At 39.9% G+C, this 26,695-nt stretch overlaps 1 protein-coding gene across 3 annotated transcripts; it reads left to right on the top strand.

The window, feature by feature from the left end:
• Positions 1-301: 301 nt before the first annotated feature.
• Positions 302-26,299, top strand: LOC117475262 (long-chain-fatty-acid--CoA ligase 1-like). Of its 3 annotated transcripts, none has more exons than XM_034121438.1 (21): positions 302-352; positions 5,678-5,973; positions 8,512-8,626; positions 10,544-10,608; positions 11,477-11,578; positions 13,717-13,816; positions 14,649-14,824; positions 15,230-15,262; positions 15,375-15,426; positions 15,748-15,821; positions 16,843-16,920; positions 17,054-17,188; positions 18,690-18,824; positions 19,319-19,414; positions 19,943-20,015; positions 20,584-20,672; positions 20,755-20,871; positions 20,967-21,110; positions 22,051-22,155; positions 24,169-24,240; positions 25,233-26,299. In XM_034121438.1, the coding sequence occupies exons 2-21, from the start codon at positions 5,779-5,781 to the stop codon at positions 25,371-25,373; spliced, it is 2,097 nt and encodes a 698-aa protein (XP_033977329.1). In that variant the 5' UTR covers positions 302-352; positions 5,678-5,778; the 3' UTR covers positions 25,374-26,299. The 3 variants fall into 3 exon arrangements, with proteins under 3 accessions (XP_033977329.1, XP_033977330.1, XP_033977328.1); XM_034121439.1 differs by having other exon boundaries at positions 341-381; XM_034121437.1 differs by lacking the exon at positions 302-352 and adding an exon at positions 2,780-2,894.
• The last annotated feature ends 396 nt before the right edge of the window (positions 26,300-26,695 follow it).

Genomic DNA, 26,695 nt, shown 5'->3' with positions numbered 1-26,695 from the left:
ACATTATACTATGCTCGACTCTACTTTACATTTATTATGACCGGAAATAAGGCAATTTTCCCTTCAAAATTAAGAGTTCTAAAAACAAACTACAATCGCTACAATATGAAAAGACAATCTAGGAAGACAACAGTTGTATCTAAGTAGACTTCAGAATATTTCTAATTAAATATTATTTAAAAATACACTCGTTTACTGTAGCCCTTTGCCCTTTCATAGTTTACTGTTGAGAAAGTTATGGATTTATTTTATTTTGAAACATTCGGCCCGGAAATTGTATATTTTTTAAACCGTCTAGGTGCGCGTGGTCAGAATGGAACAAGAAGAAGCCGGGGAGATGAGCTGCTAACAGGTGGGAAGTCCCTCAATAAGCTACTTCATGTTAGTGTATTCATACTATTAATTAAAATGTGTTTATAATTGTGTATACCACATGTTTTACAGAAATGTACACGTGTAACATAAGAAACATGCGTTGAATGTTATTGAAAGTCAGGTTGGGTCTTCTGCTCAGAGTAATGTCAGTTTGTTGTCAATGAAAAGAGGGTTTAACTTAAACTTTAAGTGCTGCTCGCGACCCCTGAATTTACTTCACTATGTACTCAAGATACTTTTTAAGGACTCTGTACAAGTTGTCTCCCTGGTTGACTTTACTTGCCATTGTAACGGTGCCACAATGACCTTTCAGTTCTGTCACTACTGTCAGAAGGTTACGCTGGAGTAGACTTTGGCAGGAAGAAGTGAACGTTGTGTGTTCCGAAAGTTAGCACAAGAGTGTTAAATGTACAGGGAAGTTTAATGTTTCATTGAAGTTTAAAGTCCGACGGGAGAGATTATCGCACATAAACGACACTGTTCACTTACATTCTGGTGGATAGTTTGAATATGTTCTCATGTGTGGCCTGTATGGCAGTATTAAGGTAAAAGAATATTGTGTAGAAACAGTATTGTGTATTAACGTTAGGCAGGTGGACAGAGAGAGACTGTACATATCACTACAGGGTTTTAGTGGCACATTGCAGGTTTTGAGGTGAAAGGTGACTGGTCTCTGATTGGCTGGCCGTCATGAACCCACCCTAATTTCATTGGTTCCTTGTTATCCATCCCCCCGCCCCCGCCCCTTCTCTCTCTGCCTCTCTGCCTCTCTTCATCGCTTGCGGCGCTTGTTATAAACACCGGGGTGCTCAGGCTGCTAGAAGAAAGCGGATCAAGTGCTTCACTAAAACCTCAGGCATGCATTGCAGAAAGAAGTGCATACATTAATACAGTATGGAACATATTGATCTTGCACCTTCTCCATTTCACGTCATGGTAGATAGATACATGTTACACGGAGTTGCACCTTCTTTAGGAATTATGAACTGTAATCAGCCAGACTCATTGGTCAAAGTTCAAACTCTTTATTGGTTTTACCATATCGAGATACAGTTATGCCAAACCACTGAACAAATATTGACATTAGCATGAAAATGTATTCAGAGCATTATTCAATTGACACATACAAATATTGAACAATCAAGATATAAGTGAAGTGATTCAGTGTCCTACCTCAGGTTTGCAGTATCACAGTAACTTTATGATCATTTCCACACATTTCTTAAGAAGAAATACCCTTCATTTGAACACACAGCCCCTCTACATCGCAGGCCCTGAATATGAAGCCATTCAAAAGGCGGTAGCTATACGGCGCATATCATTTGCCTGCTTGGTAATCCATTCTTGCACTCTTGAGTAAATGCAACAGGACAACTCATCTTATATTTTCCTTTATCACCTAATCACTGAGTTTATCAAGTTAAGATAAGTTTAACACTTTTCATTAAGTTACAATTGACTGAATATCTTCAGTTTTGGACGGTTAGTTAGACAAAACAAGCTATTTGAAGGAGCCCCCTTTCGAATGAAATTGCAAAAAGTGTTTGCCTAATATAAATACTTATTAATAATGCCTTTATTTGGCTAATAGTAAGTCCGTATGGCATATTTGTTAATAGTATGTCTGTATGGCACACTTTGTTAATAGTATGTCCGTATCTCTGTATGGCATTTTTTATATAAATGTGCAGTTTTTTCTGTTTAAAATGTACTGACTATCTTCAGTTTTGGACAGTTAGCTAGACAAAACAAGCAATTCCAAAAAGTGAAATAAAGACTTCTGAAATTGTAAATGTTTAGCACAATATCAATATGAAATCGAACAAACTTCTTTGTTTTTTGTTACAATGAACTCAAAATCAAAGTGTTGGATAGTTGGTCAGACAAAACATGCACTTTAAAGAGGATTGTAAAGCCCATTTTATGGATCAAGATATCATTTCGTGGACTCTTAACCCAGAGCCATTACAATAAGAGAATAAACAATGGCAGAACTAGATAAGTGGATCAGCTTTAATCTCACTCTCTAATCATCTCAGCAGCCACCTCAGCTCACTGGGGGAAAGGTGAAGAGAGAAGGACACTACTTCAATCAAGGCACTAAGTCAAAGATTTCTATGAATAGAAACTACAATAAGACAGTAGAGCGGAATGGACAGGGTGGGCACAATGCTGTATTGTGGTATAACATAACAGCAATTATAAAACATATCCAAATCTCACAATGATTGGTCCTCACACTTTTACTAATCTTATTGATCTTGTCAATGGATATGTTCATTGATAGTATTGAGTCAATCAGACCACATGTCTTGTCCCGACCAGCCAATCAGAGCCCTCCCTGGAGCTGGTGTGACCTTTGATTGGTAGATTAGCTGAGTTTACACATCAGCGTGTAGCAGATCTTTGAGAGTGTTGTGTGCCTGGAATGTATCCGTGCTTCCGCCTCGTGAAAGCAGAGTGAGCCGGTTGCTTTGGCAGCAGAAACAACAGCAACGTCCCTGCTGCTTTCTGTCCAGGTGAGTGAGGACCAAATGCTATAGGAGTAGAGCTGGAATATAGCTCTGCATTGTACTCATAGAGGATGGAAACAATGTGGTCGTCTTGTCAACAGTCTGTATGCAGTTATTTATGCCTATAGATGCATACCATACCAGGCAAGTCTTGCCAAGTTACTTGTCAGTAACTTGTTAAAGCATATATTTATGCACAAGACAGATACATGCATTATTTTACCTTATGGAAGCAGCCTTGGCGGAGGTCGCTTTCTCTTATAGTTTAAAATGATTTAGAAGCAATCCCAACACTCTAGGCTTAAGAATGTAATCAAGAGCCTTTTTTTATTTGAGTGCCTTTTTTATTTAAGATACAGATGAGATGACATTGCCTGAAATGTTTGGTAGGCGCGAACCCGCTAACATAGCAGCAGGCACTGAATATGGACCGCCAGCTCTAACCGCTGAGCTATCTGGCGGTCCAGACTCTTCATATTTAATGATCACAAAAAGCGCAATATCAGTTTGAAAAACTTGAAAAATCAATAAAAGTTTTAAGATTATCTTCCCATTACAAGTGAAACGTTTGAATCATTTGCAAAAAAACACCTTTTTTTAGTTCCGTACACTCGTACTTGGTCTGGTGTTGGTATGGCCAATAGCTTTTGGTAGCTCATTTTAGCATGGGCCTTAAAACAAACGATATAAATCATGTGCTGCAGTTACTCTACATTTGAGCCTTTACTATCATAGTGACAATTGATTTCATATAAGTGAACCACTTTACGGTTGCTAGTACATTATGTAACAATTACACAAATGAGACGAGACGCACCCAGACCTGTTTTAGAAGGCTTCATCATTACTATTGCCAACTGAGACATTTCTGATCATGTAAGTGGTCTCTGAATGCTTTTTGTACACATTTCCCATCAGTGAACATTCCTCCCATCAGAGTGAGGACAGTACCAGACGAGTGCTCCCTTGTAAGCTGAACTGATTGGATTCATTTGATTTCCCAAACGTTGGTGTCATATCAAGGCTGTCCTCTGTGATAACTGATGTCTCTCAGTTTGTATTGTTGCCATGGAATCTGGGCCTAAGGTCGTCCTCACCCTCAAGGTTCACATGGACACTGTGTTCAGACTGTGTTTCTAATCTGTTTATTCTTAAACAGCTCTCGCATCTCAACTGTGTGTTTTTGTCACAACACGGAGAACAACCTGTTCAACAAACAACGCACACCCTGGGAACGTGACTCGTCCCCAGAGAATGTGTTAATTATATGATATCATTTTACTGCAATGTGAGCATCCGTCATTATTCTACAGTAGTAGCTGCAGGACAAAGTACTCGTACTTGAGAGGACGCTGCAAACACACGCCTTTGGTGGTATTTTCAGACATTTTACGATTAACCAAACAAAGGAAAACAAATTAGCCAATTATTCTATAATGTAAAGAATGCAGCTGTCTAGTTTTGGCTATTTCTCCATAGGACCGATTTCAGTTTTTTCCCAATGGTTTGGAAAGGGACAGGGTGCTCAATAAAACAAATGAAAAGAAGATGTTCCATACTTATTGTCACAAGATTTGAAATCAAACCACACACTCCTGATGGAGCGAATCAGCTTGAGTCTTTAATTGTTTATAATAATACCAATACAATAATTCCAAAAGCATGTTTTTTTTTTTACTTTAACTTCAAACCAACTTTTCATTGACTTTAAATGATAATTTGACCACTCTATTCCGAAGAGGGTAATTCCAATGTAAACTGTATCCATTGTGTTGGGTTGGCGACAGTTTTATCAAAAAGGATATCGTTAAACATCTGCAGCTAAACCTGAAATGATTTGAATAGCCATTCCAATAGCGAAGTGAACAAGATCAAAATGTGACGTAATACCTCCAAAATAATGAGGTTCCCTTAAACCTTAGCTGTTCTCTGTGATTACAGCTGATTATCACAAATTAGCATGCAGCTAGCAGCTTGAAATAAGCAGATGTACCTGTTGGATATGACTTGCTAAATAACATTGTGTTAGCATTGTTCCAATGAGCACGTTAGCAAGGTCATTTCAAAAATCATAGAAATGTTCCATTTTCATTTTGAAGTAATATCAACGGAGGTGCCACTGTATATCTTATTTCTTAACACTGAGGAAACCACTGCACGTATGCTTAATAATTGAATTAGGGCTGTGCTCGCTTGGTGGTTAAAAGTAACACACCTAAAAATGTATAGATCAAATCAGAATACTTAATGTATCCCGGGGGAAATATTGTGACAGTTGCTCCTTTTCAGAATACAATAACATAACAATATTTAAGACATTAAAGGAAAAAGTGCAATAAAATATTTAACATTTTGATAAGTAAGTATTTATTTATTTTAGTTTTACTTGCTTGTAAGCGCTTTGAGCACCAGGAAAAGCGCTTTATAAATGTAATTTTGTAATTTTGTAATTTTATTACTTTTATTATTTAGTATTATTATTGTTATTATTATTTATATAAACATAAGAAGTTAAAGTTAAAAAGGGTAAAAATGGAATACCACTATTTAGATATACATAAGCAGTTGAAGATAAAATATGCACACTGTTCAATATCTAACAACAATAAATATGTAAAGATGTGTTTATCACAATATTTGCAGTGGTGTATCAGCATTAACAAATATATGAATTCTGAATTCACAGTTTGGGGGGCTTTTAGCTGCTGATGGTGCAATAAGTCCAAATATCCTAGATCCTAGATTTAATTTAAACAAATGAATGACCGGCCTTCTCTCCCTCTCCTCAGGTCCCCTCCTGGCCTGCTGCCCACCACACACACTCTTTACCTCACCTCAACCAGAGCTCTGTGTTATCACTACCACTCCACACACACACTTTTACCTCACCATGCTGGGACAGGAGTTCCTGCGGAAGCTGAAGATACCAGATCTGGATGATGTCAGCCAGTACATCCAGAGCGTCTCCGCCCCCGTGCTGGTCAGCGTGGGGGCGGTGGCTGCCGCGACAACATACTACCTGGCAACCCGGCCCAAAGCCCTCCCGCCAGTGTGCGACCTCCGCATGCAGTCCGTGGAGGTTCAGGTGGGTTTCAGATCGGGTTGTAGGTTCAAATATATAGAAGAAACACAAATCTCTGGCCACTTCTTTTAGGTCCAAATTGCATCAATCTGCTCAGTTTGTAGGTCAACCCTCTGTTTCTGCCCCCAACCACGACCTGAAAAGTGAATATGAATTGTTACCATTAAATCACAGGGTCCACCAAAGACACAGGGTCCCACCATTTAATAAGGTTAGAGTTGAGCACTCTTTCGTGCACCAGCCAATCCAAAAATGTAAAACTGAGGTTAATCCCAGATTAAAGATCTTGTCTTCAGCAATTCAAATGTTATGTTCAATTTCTGTTCCATTGTTTCTTGTCTTAAAAAGGCCCTATTATGCATTTGAGGTTTTCCCTTTCTTGCAGTGTGCTTGTAGGTTTTTGTGCATGTTAATGGTCTGCAAAGGCTAAAATCCCAAAGTTCCCTCTGGGGGAGTTTCTTTTTGATCCTTAAAGTATGTAAACATGTCACAGTAGAGGCACAAAATACAAATATGAACCTCAAAATGAGGTTAATATGTACTCTTTATATATTTACCATTGTTTATGTTTCATATGGAGCTGCATTGATGCAAGAAAAATGTCAGACTCCTTCTGACTAACGTACTACTTTAAATAAAAGAGCAAGCTTTCCTATAAGTGCAGATGTAGGACAGTGATGTATACATACTGTGACAGCTAATGAAACCACTGAAAAATACTGTTGAAATCAAATGTATGAAGATTGACGAAGGTATTACGCTGTACATCCGGTGGTTCAGTAAAGGACTGTTGCTCTAAATGTAGCAACATTCAAACACAGGAACAACCCTGACTGAAGTGTTTGGATTGTACACTGTACATATACTTATATAAGTGCTCTCGCTTTGAACAGACAAAAGCCCCAAGAAAACCAGTATAAAAAAACTGGTTCAAAACCAACTGGACCAGGTGTTAATTATTAATGTAAGTGCAAAGGCAGGACAAGCTGCCATTGTTTCACAATGATTGGTCCGTCGGCAGATCACAGAGGAAGTCAAGTTTTGTTGTAACCTATATTTTACTCCCAAAGAAGCATCTGGTGCAACACATCAGGTCAGGCGACAGCGATAGAAGCTTCGACAGTGACAGAGACCCCCCCCCAACTAGCCATTTAGTCACTAGCAAACAACCACTGCTTTTATGACACATAGAAGCTCAGACATTCACCAGTAGGGTGTTTACTGACGTATTTTATGTCGTAGAACAAAAGGTGAACATTTATTTTCTTGTGCAGACCTTATTTCAGGAATCTGAACAAAACCTTGACTTTTAGACGAGGAAAGCAGAAGTGCGAAACAAATAACTAATGTCCTGGTTTTAGGACTCATTCCTGCACCACTCTATTGGGAAACAATCTGACACTGCACTAAACTGTAATAACAACACTAAAAGAATTGAAACTTTATGTGAATGATATTTCCAAGCGATAATTAAGAGACTATAACTGATGTTTGAATGAATGATTAAATAAATATCTGTTGGATCAATCTTAGATTATATTGATTTGTTTTATCAGATATATCTGCCTCTCAAAGCAAATGTCAAACACTCACTACAGCAGTTGATGGACTGCTTAGCAGAGATAAAATCCTGGCTGAGCAAAAACTTTCTCAACCTCAACGAGAGCAAGACTGAGGTCATCTTTTTTGGACCCCAACCTCCAGCCTCTCCGGTTGATATTCTGGGCTCTCTCAATAAAAACATCCTCCCCTCGGTCATGAACCTTGGAGTGACCTTCACCAGCACTTTTAAATTCGACAAGCAGATCAGCACCGTAGTCAAATCCTGCTTTTTTAAAATAAGACTATTGGCCAAAACCAAGTCGTATTTATCTTTTAAAGACTTAGAAAGGGTTATTAACGCCTTTGTAACCTCAAGACTGGACTATTGTAACGCTCTGTATGTGGGTATGGACCAGGCCTCAATTAAACGCCTGCAGCTAGTCCAAAACGCAGCTGCACGTTGGCTGACTGGCCACAAAAAGCGTGACCACATCACCCCAATTCTGGCCTCACTACACTGGCTTCCAGTTCGGTTCAGAATTGATTTTAAAATCCTTTTATTTGTTTTTAAAGCCCTAAATGGGCTGGCTCCGGCCTATATAGCTGAACTCCTCCAGCGCTACACCCCAACAAGAGCTTTAAGGTCTGCTGACCAGCTGCTGCTGGTAGTGCCCAAGACCAGGCTTAAAACCCGAGAGCACCGAGCCTTCGCAGCAGCTGGCCCTAGGCTCTGGAACACTCTGCCCCTCCATGTGAGGTCGGCCCAGACCCTAGGGGTTTTTAAATCTACTCTAAAAACACACTTCTTCTCTCTGGCTTTCTAGTTAGAGCGGAGCACGACTCCTGACTTTTCCTTGTGTTTTAAAATTTTTTTTTTTTATATATATCTGTTGTAATTTATTGTTTATTTAATATTACATGTACAGCACTTTGGCTCGACCAAAAATCGCTTTTAAATGTGCTTTATAAATAAAACTTGATTTGATTTGATTTGATCAGGGCGGAGAGTTGGCACGCCGATCAGTGCTGCTGAAAGGAGACGCTAACATCACACACTTCTACGACGACGCCACAACAATGTACGAGTGCTTCCTCAGAGGCGTCAGAGTCTCCAGTAAGTCACAAACACATAAATATATTAATTCATTTTTGATAGTTTGACAATCTGTCTGCCTTGCTATAATGGGGAATAAATGTTGCTCTTGGGGAGAGCAAGGGGAGTAGGTTCTACGGTAGCCGACATGTGCCAACACGCTACACCGGCCCAAAACACGTGCTGCACTTACACATTTAAAAAAAATGTAAAAACACAATTGTGCCAAAATATGCAAATGGAGAACTTCACCAACTTGACAACACATGGGCAGGATTGACTAAAAGTGCTGCATAAACGTAACGCTGCAGGAAGCTCAAAACTCAATGGAAACGGGGACTCTAAAAAGTGACGCACACAGCTGGGACCGGAGCGCTTGTTTACAGGGATAATAATGTTGGCCAACTGTCACTGAAAACTTCAAATGTACGTTTTATTAGCTTATTTGAACAATGTGATCACAAGATTTCTTCCGATATTATTGCATATCTGCTGTCATCTAGCACGCTAACCTAGTCATTGCAAATATACTGACAAAACGCTGCACATGTTTTGTCAGGTTGGTGAAGATTGTTTCCTCATTTGCATGTGATTTGGCACATTTGTGCTTTTATATTTGCATTGTTTTTGAAACTGCAGCGCATTTCTCCTAATGAAGTGTTATGGGCCATTGTAACGCGCTTGCCCCTGTAGGCCACCGTAAAGATCAGCAGACGTACTGTAACGAAGGTAACTTTGTTACTATGGACTGACGGCTTCGGGCCTTGTAATATTGCACATGTGGGTTTGCACTTTATATAACAACTTCCCTTTGCACAGAAATAATGTCACTCAGCACTTTAGTAGTGAACAGTTTGCACTTTATTAGCGTGATTGCACAGTACAGTTTGGCATTGCATATTTGCACAATTTATACTAATTATTGAGGTAGTATTTATTAAATGATTAAACCGTATTAATTGGAATGTCGTCTGGCAGATGCTGGTCGGGTCCTCGGCTCCACCTGAAAAGATAGGGGGGTTAGCGAGGGCGCCGAAAGGGTTTATGCTGGTGACAGCGGTTGAGATTAATCAGTGTGCAAATAATATGTTTGAGCGTGTATATATCATGACCCTGCGGTTGTGAGTCAACTGCTTTCCAGCTGAGCCGCAGCACACACACTGATTCTGACTGGAAACACTGTATACTACTTATTCCTGTATTTATTCATTTATTTATGCTTTTATTTATTTATACTTATGACATGTTCCGACCTCTATATAAGTGAGGGTCTGAGCTCTCTTAATTCCATAGTGTCACCGCCGGGCCCGGGTACAGGAGGGGTAACATCGTTCTTATACATCCATGGGTAATATGAGCGTTGTGGTTCAACCGATCTAAAGCACTTTCTGAAGCAGTCACGTGGTATTGAGGGGCAGCGAGGCTTCGTTTGTCATCGGTGACGTCACTGGCCCAAAACTATACAAGCCTCGATACAAGCTTCACACAAAGCTTCGGGGATTACTCGACACACGCTCCGAAGCCTCGGCGCAATACGTAACATCACTAATAGATACAACAAAATTGACAATAAAATCACAACATAGACAATCCAAATGACACAAATAATAAAGTTGAGACTTTCGGTTCTATTCGACAAGTAATAAACACTTAATAAAGAGTTCAGTAATTGCTTGCACAAGAGATGCAAGGTCCGGGATATCTTCATCCGAAATAAATGGTTATTTAGAGGTTTTCCAACTCTCTCCCCTGAAATGAGAGAGTTGGATTGCGTTTGATGATGCTGTTGTTCTATGTTGACCTTACAGTGCCACCACTATCAACATTGTAGTGTCGCATGTTTTTCCGTTTGTGTCAGCAGCAGGAGAGTACAGCATGCATGTGTGATAAGAGGGTGTTTTAATATATACAAACCCCCCCCCCCCTCTGTCTCTCCAGATAACGGCCCATTCCTGGGCTCCAGGAAACCCAAACAGCCGTATGAGTGGATCTCCTACAGAGAGGTCAGAGTCACCGTGAGCAGCTCAGCTCGTAAAACATTAAAGCTGTAAAGGGTGCAGGCTAACAAACAGTGATGACACACAGTCGGGGGGGGGGGGGGGGGGTTAAAGCTAGTGGCTAGGTGTGCAAATATAACCTGCAGGTATTTATATTTAGTTTCTTAAGAGTTGTGTGGTAAATGCTATTGAATGGCATTATTGTATATGTAGGATCTAGTGGGTTTTTTGTTTGACCCTCACAAGGCAGGGTTTTTAATACTTCATAGATTTAGTTTATTTCAAAAGAAAAACATCTATATTTTTCCCAGTGAATTTTTGTAGGCTCCATATTCAACTCTATAGTCAGTTACATGTCACCTCATAACCAACTCTCCATTGATTTAATGGAACACTATAATAGAAAAGGTCATTATAATATGCAATACATCATCTATTTCTATGAGCTTTTGGTGACCTAAAAATGACTATAACATTTAAAATGCGTATCCTATTTTATTCTTTATTATTTGTTTTATTAAACATTTTTACTTAAATCTTTGTTTATATAAATGTTTTTTTTTATTTCGTGTTGTTAATACATCTAATTAACATCTTAATATTTGTAGTATTTCTATGAGGTGATGGTGACTTTAAAGTGACTTTAACATATTTAAAATGTGTTTCCTTTGACAGTACTAGATTGCTATCATAATTTGTTGAACAGTAAGGAGCTTGTTTTCTGTTATTTCTGGTCAAACATACATTTTACTTGACTCATTAACATTGTAAAATATTAATGGAACATTCCAGCACCACCTGAGTGAACAACTGTTGTAAAACCGGCAGCCAATTCAATTTGACGTGTGTGTGTGTGTGTGTTTCCTTGTTTTAGGTAATGGAGCGATCAGAGAATTTGGGATCCGCGTTTCTTCACAAAGGACACTCCAAGACGACAGACCCCCACATTGGCATCTTCTCTCAGAACAGACCCGAGGTACAGACTGTACCCTAAGGGCCTGTTTAAAGGGCAGCTCATTTGCATCAAAAGCACACTCCTTCTCTGAGTCATGACTCAGTAACCTCGGTAACATGGTCCGACACATAGACACTCGTGTATATTTTTAGTTTCAGTGTGACTTACGTTTTCCCAGGTCATCATTATTCCAGATGTCTATAAGATTGCTGCAGGAATGTTAAAACCCGGAAGTGAGTTACAGTAGCCTTCTAGCACTCCTGGTTCCCTCGTCTCACCTCAAATGTTTTTTGAAAGTGTTTTTGGATAGATGTCTTATCAAGGTCTGTGGTTAACACAAGCTAAAGGAATTTTCACATTTTGTTCTACAAACAATGTGTCTGTAAAGTCCCCACTGATGCATGTCTGAAGCTTCTCTGTGTCCTAAAAAACATCAGTTACTAAAGAGTGACTTAATGAGACCAGTAAACGTACCACTCTATTGCGAATAATCTTCAAAATGTCCTTTAAGACATCAGAAAACTATTTTCTTTTTCAATAGTCTCAAAGGAAGTCAACAAACAAGAACTGCTGAACACTCATTTAGCATACTTTTCAGTGCTATTTTGCCAAGATATTAAAATTAGAAGCAAACAAATATTTCTAGGCCACAGCGTAAGTCACTGAACCCATAGTATCGTTTTATATCCTGGGTACATCTTTCAAAGCATTAGGGGAACTGTGGTTCCAGAACTTAAAGGGGACCTATCATGCAAAATGCACTTTTGTACGTCTTTTCTACATGAATATGTGTCCCCGGTGTTCCAGGGAACTCACCAAGTGTCAGAAAACACAACCCTCTCTATTTTTCTCCATACCCAAATCTCTAAAAAAGGGGCTGCAACGGATCTGATAAAAACTGATCCAGATTTGAACACTGTCCTGACGTCAGGACGGTGGCGCTACGGCTATTGGGCCAACTCCACCAATCAGGAGGAGACAGCCACGGCCATTGCCGTTCGAAAGCGCTGGAGACGCTGTAGTACCTGTAAGTGGCGCTGTAGTCTGCCACAAAAGCAGCGAAGAAGACTTCCCGCCCATAGTTACCATGGTTACCCTTCTGTTTATTCTCCGCTGTGGCTTTTTTTCTCCCTCCCCGAGGCAAGCGTTTGCTCCCGCTGCTTTAATTCAATGCAATCCCTCCCCGTCGAGGCAAGCACTGTAATTCTCTCCGGTTAGTCCACCAGCAGATGACAAACACCCACCTCTCCGCCTCTTCCAAAGAACGAGGGGACCGTGCGGCAGAGTTTCAGTTTCAGTTTGTTTCGCCGGTCAAGATGTCCGTTAAAGTTTAAATCTTCCGGACAAAATTAGAAAAGTGCCGGTCAAAGGTCTTCTTTGTTATTTATTGAGCTTTAAAACAAATGACTCTATATAATAAAACACGGAGGACGGAGATCTCTTTTTCTCCCCCTCTTCTGACAGCCCAGCAGCTGATCAGAGCACGTCTCCCCTCTCCTGCAGGGGGGCGTGGTCAGCAGAATCAGACCCGTAGACAGCAAACAGCACATAGAGCGAAATGAGGCATGGCTAAAATGCATGATCTGTTTGGTATTTTGAAAACAGAAACGTATAAATATACCTTATATATGTATGGCCCTACAATATATCATTTAAATATAGCATGATAGGTCCACTTTAAAGCTTGGTTATCCTCCAAATAGAGTGGTGCAGGAATGAGTCCTAAAACCCCGCAATGGAGTTAGCACTTTACAACTTCCCTCGTCTAAATGTCAGCTTATCAAAACATGTGGGGAAATACCATAGCTTTTTGTCGAGGGAGCCCTTGCGATGCTAACCTCCAGGTCGGCCTACAAAACACGTAATCCCTGCACCACTCTAGAAGTACAATAGGATGACAACATTATTAATATTAACTTTTAAATAACTATGGTTCTTATATGCTTGAACTCTTTTCTCTATGCATTCATTACCTTTTCATGAAGACGTATGGTAGAACTCGCAATCAGACACACATTGACATTTTGTGATGTCTGGCTGTTAGAATCAAGCACAACATGTATCCTGTAGTCTAACATAGTAAAGTATTTATGATATCAAACATCTGATAATTACTGCATTCACCACTCAGTGCATACAGTCTATGTCTTATGTTGTAGTGGACCATCAGTGAGCTGGCGTGTTACACCTATTCTCTGGTGTCGGTCCCTCTGTACGACACACTGGGCACAGAAGCCATCCTCTACATCATAGACAAAGGTAAGATACATACATACACTTTATTGCTATTAGACCACTGTTTGTAATCTAAAGTGCCTTTTATATATTGTAGTCCAATGTGCACATTTTACCCTAATTTCTTATGTTTATACAAATATTATTTTTCTATTTTATGTTATATTTTATTTGGCTTTTCTCTTCTTATGTTTATATAAATATCTTCATTTTTTCTTTTATCTTTTTATTGCACATTCTTATTCTAACTTTAACGGTTATAAATATATTTGTATTATACTTCATTTGGTCTTTTATTGGACATTTTACTTTAACTTACTGTGTCTTATACTGTATAAATATTTGTCCTGGCTTCTTTTTAAATAAATGTATTTGTATTTGATCTATTTATTGCACATACTTACTTTAACTTGTTATGTTTTTATAAATACAATTTAAAAATATAATGTTAGTATACATCTTTATTTATTATTTCACATTCTTACCATAACTTCTGATGTCGTCATGAATATTTTTAATTCAATTTTGTCTTTTTAACTCTTTAAAGTCGTCTTTGTAGTATTTCTTCGTCTCTCTGTAGTTGCTTTGTGATTATTTTGAGTCTTTTTCTGTACGTAGCTCTTTTAGTTTCATTCTGTTCGTGAAGGCCAAGAAGTAGTGTGTGTGTGTGTGTGTGTGTGTGTGTGTGTGTGTGTGTGTGTGTGTGTGTGTGTGTGTGTGTGTGTGTGTGTGTGTGTGTGTGGTGTGTGTGTGGTGTGTGTGTGTGTGTGTGTGTGTGTGTGTGTGTGTGTGTGTGTGTGTGTGTGTGTGTGGGTGTGTGTGTGGGTGTGTGTGTGTGTGTGTGTGTGTGTGGTAGCTTCCATCTCGACCGTAGTGTGTGACGTGGCAGAGAAAGTGGAGCTGGTGCTGGACTGTGTGAAGGACAGGACCCACTCAGTGAAGACCATCGTCCTGATGGGGGCCCCCAGCGCTGATCTGGTCAGCAGGGGCCAGCAGGCGGGGGTCCACATCATCAGCCTGCAGGAGATGGAGGTCAGCAGACAGCTCACTCTTTATTCCTTCTAAGTATTCAATTATTGATTTATGAAAAATGTTCTCTTTTATGTTGTTGTTTGGACATTATTTTAGTTTACTTCCCCTGTCTGTCTTTTTTTCTAGATATTTTTGGTTTCTGCCTTTTTTCTGTGTCATTGTAGTTTTATCTTTTTTGGTCCTTTTGGTCTTGTTACGTGCTAACTTCCTTTTGTGTAATACAATTTCTCATTTAAATGAACTTAATTCATTGTATTCTTGCTTGTTTTCTTGTTCTGTTGTCCCTATTTTAGTTAGATTTAGATTTTCATTATTATTGTAGTGGTTTTTTTTCACTCGTTTCTTTCTGTCACTTTATTCCTTCAACAATTGCTTCATTGATGGGTTTTTTCTCCTGTTGCTCAGGTTACTGGAAAGGCTAACCATCGCCAACCAATGGTGAGTACACTGTCCTGTAGATGACCAATCAGCAGTGAATACTTATGATGACGATGATGTTGTGTGTTATCATGGGGCCCTGTTTGACCCACTGTGTGTGCTCTCCCTGCAGCCTCCACGACCTGAGGACATGGCTCTCATCTGCTTCACCAGTGGAACAACAGGTGACACACACACACACACACACACACACCCAATGTAATATCCATGACTGCCTGAAATCCTACTGTCCACATACACTGACAGTGATCTCTAAAGTGTGTGTGTGTGTGTGTGTGTGTGTGTGTGTGTGTGTGTGTGTGTGTGTGTGTGTGTGTGTGTGTGTGTGTGTGTGTGTGTGTGTGTGTGTGTGTGTGTGTGTGTGTGTGTGTGTGTGTGTGTGTGTGTGTGTGTGTGTGTGTGTGTGTGTGTGTGTGTGTGTGTGTGTGTGTGTGTGTGTGTGTGTGTGTGTGTGTGTGTGTGTGTGTGTGTGTGTGTGTCTCCAGGAAACCCAAAGGGAGCAATGTTGACTCACAGGAATGTCGTGTCCAACTGCTCGGCCTTCATCAAAACGACAGAGGTGAGGCGCTGATGTGATATCATCCATTACTATTCTGTTATCCTTCTCTCCCTCCTCTTTCCCTCCCCTAGTTCCTGCATTCCTTCTCTACCTAATTTGTAGCTTCTCTGCATTATTTTCTCATGTACCTCCTTTCCTACCCTACCTCCTTCTTTCCTTCTCTACTTAGTTTTTTCTTCTCCTTCCTCCTCCATTCCTTCTCTACCTCCTCCTTTTCTCCTCTACCTCCCTTTTCTTTTTTTACATCCTCCTTTCCCCCCTTACTTAATTTCTTTGTATACCTCCTTTCCTCTCCTACTTCATTCTGTTCTTCTCTACTTTGACTGTATTTCTCATGAACCTCCTATTTTCTCCATAGCTTCTCCTCTACCTCGTCCATTACTCGTATACCTCTGCCGTGTGTTCTTTAATCCCATATCTCATTATGTCCTTCTCTGACTGTTTTCTCTTGTACATCCTCCTTCCCATTTATTTTCTGCCTTATTATAACTAACTAACCTAATAACTAACAATGCTGATCTTTCTCCTGTACTACAACAGAGTTACTGAGGAGTAAAGCAAAGGAGAAAACAGTATATCAAATCTACAATTTAAAACATGAAGTTATATTTTGGAGATAATGGTCCGTGTAAAATGTTGTTCATTGGCAGATTTAACTGAGGCCTGATGTCTTTGTCCCGCCCGTTGTATCAACCCTTTTCAACCCTCAGTAGATTCAGGATCCAGCAGTGCCACCATCAGATTCAAAAGGAAGAACTAATGATAAAGGTTATAAGTCTTAGTTTGCAGAGCGAGGACCGCTATAACCTCTTCCCTCTTTTCTCCAGTCTAACGCTCAGACCACCTCAGAGGATGTCCTGCTGTCTTTTCTGCCTCTGGCCCACATGTTTGAGAGAGTGGTGGAGGTACAAACATGAACACTGACTGCTCTCCTTCCTGTCTGTGTGTTGGTGTGTTTCCCTGTCCGTCTGTCCCATCCCCTGCTGTGTGTGTGTGTCTGTATTCCTGTGTGTGTGTTTAGGTGTGTGCTCCGTTTTCTCGCAGTGATGTCCATATTTCCTTCCTGCCCCTGGCTCATATGTTCGAGAGAGTAGTCCAGGTATTGTATTTTCCCTTAGTTCCTATAGTCACCCTTTGTTAAATATTTCTGTGTTTGTGTCCCTTTCTTTTTTCTTTTACTTTATGGTGACTTTTAACTTTTCCCTTCTGTATCTTTAATAAATTGCTGGCAGGGAGTGATGATAGTGCACGGAGCCAGGATCGGCTTTTTCCAGGGAGATATCCGTCTGCTGTCAGATGACCTGAACACACTGAAGCCCACTGTGTTCCCTGTGGTGCCCCGACTCCTCAACAGAATGTATGATAAGGTAGGTGGGCAAAACGGTGATGAATAGCCACTTATGTGCTGTTTACACGATAACGCAAACGGTTGTATCCTCAACTTTTCTCTTTCGTTTAGCCCGTTCGTTCACACGAGGCCGTAACGGAAACGCGGAAACGGACCCCGCAAACGATAACGGGTCCCAAGGTGGATAGATCTGCAACCGGAACGCTCTGGGGGGGCAAACGGCTCCGTGTGTACGTCCTATACGATCATTTTCCTGATAACGATGAGCCATAGCCCCGCCTCTCCCCACCTCTGCTGCTCACTGCTGTAGCAGTAGCAGTAGCTAATGTCAGTAGCTACTGTCAGTGGCTACTGCTACTGCTACTGACCATGCTACAGATGTTACTGCACAATCTACAGCTCCTCTACCACAACCATCAGCAACAAGTGGACATGGAGAATTACATGAACTACATGTTGCTAAATCCACCGCGGGGCATAAACAGAAGGGCAACCATGGCAACCATGCTCGGGGGTCTTCTTCGCTGCTTTTGGTGTATTTTGTGGCGAAAGTACAGTGCCACTTACAGGCCCAGCATATGTACTACAGCGTCTCCAGTGGTCTCGTGTGAATGGACACGTTAAATGAGCCGAATGCGTGTGAACGGAAGACTTTTTTGAAAACGAATTCGGTGCGTAAACGCAAACGTTCCCGTGTAAATGGGGTCTTAAAAGGAGTTGAGGCACTGCAGTTTCTCCTGATCCTGCTCATATTAAAGGGGCCCTATTATTCTCATGTTCAGGTGTATATCAGTATGTAGTGTCTCTACTGTGACATGTCTCCATGCTTTAATGTTCAAAAAGCTCTTTATTTTTCTCATACTGTCTGTGCTGCAGCACCTCTTTTCACCCTCTGTCTGAAACCAGAGCCCAGTCTGCTCTGATTGGTTAGCAGGCCGGCTCTGTTGTGATTGGTCAACCGCTTAGAGATGTCCCGCCCTTTAGACTATCACGTACAATGTGTCGGAGCGCTATCCAAAAGAAGTGCGAGTGTTATATAGTGATGTCACTCTGTCGCAGGAGTAAACAAAGGAATCCAATGGAGCTGTTTCTTATGTGTGACGGAGAGAAACTCCATCTGGAGGGAACACAGGGATTTTGCAGACCCTTTAAATGCACAAAAACCTGTAGAATACACTACAGGGAAGGGAAAAGTCCTACTCATGTCCTGTCATGACATGGTTGAATAACACACCAAAGTTACAGCAAAATTGGTGAAATACATTCACTGGAAATAAAATGTGAGGAAAGCAACTCTCAGGGGCCGCATAACAGCTACAGAGTTATGGAGGTGTTTATTTGTGAAAAATATAGAGTTGTGTATAGAATCAATGGGTGTCTACCGTAATACACCCATAGATCAGATGAACAGTTATTTAAATAGCTGGAGGACACACACACACACAGATTATTTGCTTTATAGTTAAATGCTGCCAAACATTAAAGATGATAATAGTAATGTTGTGTGTGTTTGTGTGTAGATCTTCGGGCAGGCTAACACCTCCCTGAAGCGCTGGCTGCTGGGGTTCGCCTACAGGAGGAAGGAGTCTGAGATCAAGAGAGGCATCGTGAGGAGAGACAGCATCTGGGATCGACTCATCTTTGGGAAGGTTCAGGTACAGAGCAGCCCAGGCACAACTCTGAACCTCCCTGTAGAGCTCAGTGCTATGTGTCCAGTAATGTGTTTCACTAGGGTTCGTTGACAGGCAAAATTCCTTTATTTCCGTGGAACAGTTATTTTAATGTGCATAAAAAGGCTCAGACAACTCCAGCTGTCTTTTTGCCTTTTGAAGTAAAGTAGTAACTTTTATTTGACCTAAAGCTTGAAAGACCCCCAATGATTTTGTTTTTGGCCATATGTTTTAGCAACATCTTCTATTAAAATGTTTGTCAGTAAATGGTTACACAAACAATTTGGGGGTGACAATAACCCAAACAACCAAATAAAAGTTTCTCCCCAAAAGACAGTCAGGTATTATAAGGCATTGCATTAATTTCAAAGTGATCTATATACGTTAACGAAAGTAAATCAGAGATTTTAAGCAGTGAGGGGGGTAGACATGATGTGCGGTTGTTGATGTTGTCTTTTGTGTTGTGCTGCCCCCTACAGGCCAGCCTCGGAGGCCGTGTGCGTCTCATGCTGACAGGAGCTGCTCCCATCTCCCCCACGGTCCTCACCTTCCTCAGAGCTGCTATAGGCTGCCAGGTAATAAACACCAGCTCACTGTGTTCTACATAGTTCCGTCTCTTTATATCACATCACATGTCCTGGAATTCTGTAGAATACCCAGGTAATATAAAACAATCTGAAGTTAACTATTAAATCATTACGTTTCATGACATTTCCTTTTCTATATTCCAGTCTGTTTGACATAACATAATCATGTGTTTGTGTAGCAGCTGCCACAGTAGGAATAGTAGTAATAATCATGTGTGTGTATAACAGTCGTAGTAATAATAATAATAATAATAATAACATAATCATGTGTGTAGTAGTAGTAGTAACATGATAATGATAAAAACATAATCATGTGTTTGTACAGCATAAGCAGTAATGATAAAAAAAATAATGATATTAACAATAATAACATAATTGTGTTTTGTATAGTATTCATTACATAATTAATTTTGTATAATTTTTTTAAATAATAATAATACAAAAACATTATTATTGTTATTATTTTAATTAGATTTTTTCAATGTAATAATCATGTTTTGTTCCTGTCTGTCTCAGCTCTATGAAGGCTATGGACAGACAGAGTGTACTGCTGGATGCACCTTGACCATGCCCGGGGAGTACAATGCAGGTAATGAATAACACGTGTACATTTAGTTAGCTGTTTTTATTAAGTCTCAGTCCAGTTTTAAATGTCATTATTTTGATCCTATTATGTCAAACTGTTATCAAGTTTTATTTGACTCAAAGTCTGGGTATTTTGTTATTATCTTAGTCAAAGAAAAGCGTGAATATTTTAGTTTTAGTCAATGAAAACAGTTTTAGTCAACAAACTATTTTTCACATTCTTATTCAAGCTAGTCTTGCCTAAATATGTTTCTTTGTTCTCATCTTAGCTTGTTCTGATTAGGACTTCACCAATTGTCAATCATATTAAACTCCTTCTTTTCTGTTAACAAAAGAGAAATACTGCTTTTATTTTAAAGTAATACATTTTTTCTGTTTTAGTGGTGGAAGAAAAGTGGTTGAATAACATTTTCAGTCATAGTTGATGTTATTGAAACCAACACCATGAATAAGAGGGCTGCTTTACTTGCCTTTGTGTGTATGACGTAGCACTGTAAAAGATGAATTGATATCTGAGTTATCAATAACTTAACCTTAACCTTAATACATAACTATGTAACATTGCCCTGCAGGTCACGTTGGAGCTCCTCTGCCCTGTAACTCCCTCAAACTGGTGGATGTGTCTGAGATGAACTACTTGGCTGTAAACGGGGAGGGAGAGGTGAAACAAAAAGACAACAACTCTGTCTTTTATTATATTTTATGATAAAGTAGTTAATGTATAAGTTTGTGCTTGTTTCTAGGTGTGTGTGAAGGGCCCTAACGTGTTCCAGGGCTACCTGAAGGACCCAGAGAAGACGGCAGAGGCTATCGATGCAGATGGATGGCTGCACACCGGAGACGTTGGAAAATGGCTTCCTGTAGGTTCAGTAACACAGTTTGAATTCAACCTCAAACTTCTGTGTCTCTAACAGCCTGCAGACGTTTGATCAGATGTCCTTGTGTGTGTTGACAGAATGGCACGCTGAAGATCGTGGACAGGAAGAAGCACATCTTTAAGCTGGCCCAGGGGGAGTACATCGCTCCTGAGAAGATAGAGAATGTGTACATGAGGAGCGATGCAGTGGCACAGGTGTTCGTGCACGGAGACAGTCTGCAGGTAGGTGGAGGACATGCTGCAGTGTTATTACCTGTTATACTGCCATTAGCAAAATCCTCGGCTCAATCAATCAAATGTTATTTTTACATCCCAATATCACAAAATACACATTTCTCTCTGGGGGCGTTACAGTGTTTACACAGCATCACACCCTGGAAAGACATCTCAAAATGGAAAAACCTCAGGAAGAGCAACATAGGAGGGATCCCTCTCCCAAAAGGGAAATAGTTGGAATATATGTCGTCTGTATGGATTTAAAAACATGACAAAATGATAACAAAGACAGATTGACAAAAACGATAATGTGGAAAAAAATGAATCCAAATCCGTAGGGGATAATGCCCCTGGATTCTGAGTTAATAACATGCAGTTATGTACATACAGAGAAAGAGAAACATCTTAGCCGATAGCAGCATAGCTAGGGGCTTGTTCATGGTTTGCTGAGCCAGCCCTAGTTTTCCTTCTATGGTTACCTCCCCCTGCTAGCTTAGCACAGCTGTCATTTAATTGGTTGCGCAGCGGGTGTCAGCGACAATCGAGGTCAAAGTAGAAGTCATTTGAACTTGAAGCGAGCGTTGAGAGACAATTTTGGGCGGTGTGCGAGGGTAGCACTTTCGCCTAGTCGATGGCCCCTCCATCTCCCCATAGAAACCAAACGGCAATGTCAGCCCAGAGCTGTTTTACCGCCTGTTATGTGAACGCAGCTTAAGCCTATAACAGCATAACTAGAGGACACATCAAGGTAAGCCTGAGCCAACCCTAAAAGCTTTGTCAATAAGTCTTAAGCCTGCTCTTAAAAGTGAAGAGGGTGTCTGCCTCCCCAACACAGATTGTCTCCTGATTCCTTCTGACATGAGTCCGCTTCAGCGGGATGAGTGCATTATGAAGTCCCAAAGGTCTCTGCTGCTTTTAACTGCTATGCATTGTGTTTCTTTTGAAGGCGTGTCTGGTAGCTGTGGTGGTTCCTGACCCTGACTTCCTGTCTGGCTGGACCAAGAGAACTCTGGGGCTGGAGGGCAGCTTCCAGGAGCTCTGTGGCAGAGCGGTAAGACTTTTGATCACAGTGTGTACAAAAGTGATGGGTGGGGGTAAGGGGGCGTCTGAACATGGAAGAAAAGGAGAAAGACCATCTGGACTATAATAAATTGACAACAAGAACACTAAAGAGTTCAAATAACTTTACACAAATACAATGAATAAAGTGGACCGCATTGCTGACAACTCACTTTGTCCGTTCGTAAACTTAGGAATCAGCCGCAAACAATCTACAAAGATGTGTGACAAATTCAATGATCCCTGACCAAGGCAGTACATGCCCATTCTTTCCTCTCTGGATATGGCTCAGAATCATACAGATGGAATTCATGAAGACTTAAAGAGCAACTTGCAAGTTTTTTTTTTTTTACTACATTTATGCTTAACCTTGCCTGAAAATTACAATTAAAAAAGTGAATGCAGGATTTCATATGTTTTACGAGACATAAGGGCAGGAATTCAAAGGGGAAAGTAGCCGTTTTGAGCTCTGCTACTAAAAACTGCTTTTTTTTTTACTTCATACGTCAAACGCGTCATATTACGTCACATGGGGGAGCAACTTTCTCGGACTCATTCTCTGCCCAATTCACGGTAGTAGTTGGTAGTTGGTTTGAGCGGTTGTGATTTATCATTTTTAATCATGGTGAGCTGGAGTTTGTGCAGGTTGCACAAACTCCAGCCTGTCAGGACATCGAGTCCACAGTTTCCCTAACAGGAAAAGGACCGGAGCTAGCTTTCGTTCCTGGGTGCGTTGTGTTAGGTGCATCCACCTCCCTGCAGTACATACTCTCTCCAGAGGGGCTGGCATTTCCCACACAAGCACCTACTGTATCAAACAAAACTTTTATCAGGAAACCGTATTACATCTCTCTCCCCCCCCTTCGCTCCTCTCTCTCTCTCTCTCCCTCCCCCCCTTCGCTCCTCTCTCTCCCCTCCGGTACACAGGCACCGTAAGACGTAGTGTGGAGTTGCATTAGGTAACGCGAGATACGGCTGATACTTGCGCATTAGTTTCTGTTATGGATCAGTATCAACAGTCCTGCCAGTAACGTTACTATATGATCAATTCTACTTTAGTTATAGCCTGAGATATGATAGCTAACTTTACAATGTTGTGATGTGACCGACGTTAGCTAACATTAACTGTAGCTAACGCCGGTCACTCACCAAGACAGCTGCCCAGTTCTCCACTGATTCTCACACCACAGCTCCATTTCTCTCCGATGGCCGTTATTTCTTCTAATCCTTGGCTGCTCCTGGTCTCTTGTACGCCTAGCAGGCTCATAATTATAAGGTTGTGGTCCGTCATATGCATACGAATATACATTTTCAACCTCTTCTGTGTCAAAAGTAGCATTGTGATCCATGTTTATTCATACGTTAGACCGGCCGCTCTCCCTGATGTGACGTCACACGCGGGTGGTCTTTTTTTATGCGGAAGTAAAAATGTCTTACAAAAACAACGCCAGATGTCACTGTAGTGTATATTTATGTATCTTTTTGGGAAAATCTAGTGTATATATCATTTTCCTACACATTTATTCACTGGGGTCTCTAACCTGCAAGTTGCTCTTTAAAGGGGCCCTATTTTGCTTTTTGGGGTTCCCCTTTCCTGTAGTGTGTTATATAGGTTTGTGTGCATGTAAATGGTCTGCAAAGGCTACATTACCTGTGTTCCCTCCAGAGTTTCTCTCCTAACAGAGCCAACACCAGGAGATACAATTGCAGTTACTTGGGCTTATTTAAAAAAAGAAAACATATTTTAATCTTTATCTGTTTAAAATAATATAAAGTCTTCTAATTGTATTTCATTTTTTCTCTATTTGACATATTTGTAAGATAGAGGTCTCGAAAGATGAGCAAGGCTAATCATAATGTGTTGGTCAAAATACATTTTTAGAAATCCAGATACCAGCACAAGACTACTCCAATTAAACATTTGTGCAATTCAGTGTTTGTGAAAACGAGTTAATTTAAAGAGCTTGTGACATAAAATGTGCCTCTTTTTTTCTTGTCTGTCCAGGAAGTAAAGGCAGCCATCTTTGAGGACATGGTGAGACTTGGGAAGGAAGGAGGCCTCAAGTCCTTTGAGCAGGTAAAACACTCACCTTTTAATATCCTTACTGTTCCACTACGTAGCGATACTGACTTGTAGTGTTCTTCTAAACTTTTCTGAAACATTATGTTTAGGTTATTTTAGTTTTTTTGTCTCTCAATGTCTGCCTGAACGTGAAAGGTTGTAAGAAAACAAAGGATGGATCGCACAACTTAATTTAAATCTTCTTTTCTTCATTTCAGTATTTTTAAATGGTTATTGACCTAAATGGACGTTTGAATTAACTTGTTAGCCTCAGCAAAACAATTTTCAACATTTTCATACTTAATTGCATTTTTTTTTTTAAAGGATTTTTCACAAAATAATCAAAATAAACCATTTAATAATTTTGGAAATAATCATTAGCACATTTAAAAACCGATTTTTATATAAACTAACTTGTACGTTTCCTTTAGAATAAAGTTATTATTACTTTTCTTTTTATGTGTTATGTTTTTTTAATCTGGATGTGCCGGAAGCCGCATCTTTGCCTCACTTAACTTCATTTGTTATTGACATTACAAAACAAACAGGAATTCCGATTTAGTTCCTCTGATGCTTATTGTTTAAAAACAACTGAAGGTGGCGAAGATTCACCTCGCACAAGATTGACGGAGGCATTATTGGTGTTTACTTGCGTCACTCAAACTAGATGTGCTGGCAAGAAGGCGGGCTTAAGTCCAAAATCGCCACTTTTATGAATCTAAAATACTTTTAAAATGATTATTTACTATCTATTAAATTATTTATTTATTTCGACATCATTGTGTTTCCTCGCGTCACTGAAACTACACACGCTGGCAAGGAGGCGGGCCTTATCGCCATGTAGATACCAACAATGTTTCATTGTCAATTGCCGTAATCATCACTCTTAACAATCTATTTATTTATTCATGCATTTATTCACGTATTTTTTTAAAATGTTTACTTTTGTCTTAACAATTATCCCGTTTAACCAAACCTGCCAATATTTGTTTGTGTGTCCTTTTAAGGTGAAGTCCATCTACGTCCATACTGAGCTGTTCTCCATCGAGAACGGCCTGCTCACTCCCACACTGAAGGCGAAGAGGAACGAGCAGCGACAGTACTTCAGATCCCAGATAGACGAGCTGTACTCCGGGATCAAAATGTAAAACAAAGACAAAGTGGACACAAGCTCTACCAAAGTGGTTTTTAAGATGAAGGGAAGTTAAAACACAAAGGGAAGCAAATGAAGAGATCCTCTCAGACCAAAAACAACATGTTTAGTTACCCTGGGAACAACAGCAACAGGAAGTGATGTAGCTTTAAAATGGAACTTGATTCAGAGCATTTAGAACAAAATCTATGAGGATCTATAGCACAGAATACAAGAGTAGATTTAAAAGATTATGATTGTTTGTCTATTGATGAAATCGTTTTGCCTAAGCCATGTGCAGTACGATTTCTGTGATAAAGTGTTGATTCTAATCAGCTGTTTTGTGATATCATCTCATTCGGGGTGTTTTTTAAAAGGGAAAGTGCAGCTTTGTAGCGTCAGACAACTCAGGATTTCACACACAGTACCTCCAAAACACAGATGAATGCCAAAACAGGTTCACTGAAGGTTTTGCAGCTTCACAAACCATACATCTCAGGTCTTTGATATGATTTTTTGTCAGATGTCAAGATTTTATTTTAATATGTTTCTTGAGTTTGTTTTGAAGTTGAATTCCACAATGTGTAACGAGATTGTTTTCAGTGAATAAGCTCGGATCCAATAAGGACCCCGGGAACATTCAGCGTGAGCCATATTAAAATAATCTGAACAAAACTAGCTGGAATCCGGGTACTACAGAACAGTAACGGACACTGTCAATGTTTTGATTTATTTATAAAGGGATGATGATTTGTTGAATAAATTGGTTTTCTTAAATTATTATAATTTAATGCTGTAGGGGGAGAATAAACATCTCCAAATAAAATTGTTAACAACTTGATTAAAGTCCTTTGAAATGTTTATAGTGAAATATGTATGTTTTAATCGTTTTAATCTGTCTTCAAATTTGTTTTGTAAAAAATGTAATTAAAATGTATCGGAAGAGAAACAGTGCGAGTCCCATGTGTTTTGCTTTATCAGGGCTGTGTGATCATGAAAAACAATTTGAATAGTGAATCAAATTATTTTGACCCAAAGATATTTGCATATATTTGACTCATAATCTGCATTTGTATCATTATTATTGTTATTTTTTTGGTATGGATTTTATTGTTGCATGCACTAGACTGAGCTATATATATTATCTTTAAAAAAATTGTTCTTGCTTATGGCTTTAAACTACTTGGCGTAGATAGCTACGTTATTGAAACATCTTGAGCATATATTGAACCATTTTGCTCTCCGTAGGACCGACATTTAAGTCTTCTCGGGGTAGTTTGTTTTTACACATTTTCAGTACAATTGTTTCTTTTAAGAGCAATACAACCAATATTTGAC

Source organism: Trematomus bernacchii, unplaced genomic scaffold, assembly GCF_902827165.1.
Source record: "Trematomus bernacchii unplaced genomic scaffold, fTreBer1.1, whole genome shotgun sequence".
NCBI lineage: Eukaryota > Metazoa > Chordata > Actinopteri > Perciformes > Nototheniidae > Trematomus > Trematomus bernacchii.
This window is presented reverse-complemented; position numbering and strand designations above follow the sequence as displayed.

What these genes read in the sequence shown, in the direction of transcription:
- LOC117475262 (XM_034121438.1), top strand. Translation starts at nt 5,779, where the DNA reads ATGCTGGGACAGGAGTTCCTGCGGAAGCTGAAGATACCAGATCTGGAT. An exon ending in TCTCTCAGAACAGACCCGAG is followed by an intron (nt 11,579 to 13,716) that starts GTACAGACTGTA and finishes CTTATGTTGTAG; the next exon opens with TGGACCATCAGTGAGCTGGC. An exon ending in TCAGCCTGCAGGAGATGGAG is followed by an intron (nt 14,825 to 15,229) that starts GTCAGCAGACAG and finishes CCTGTTGCTCAG; the next exon opens with GTTACTGGAAAGGCTAACCA.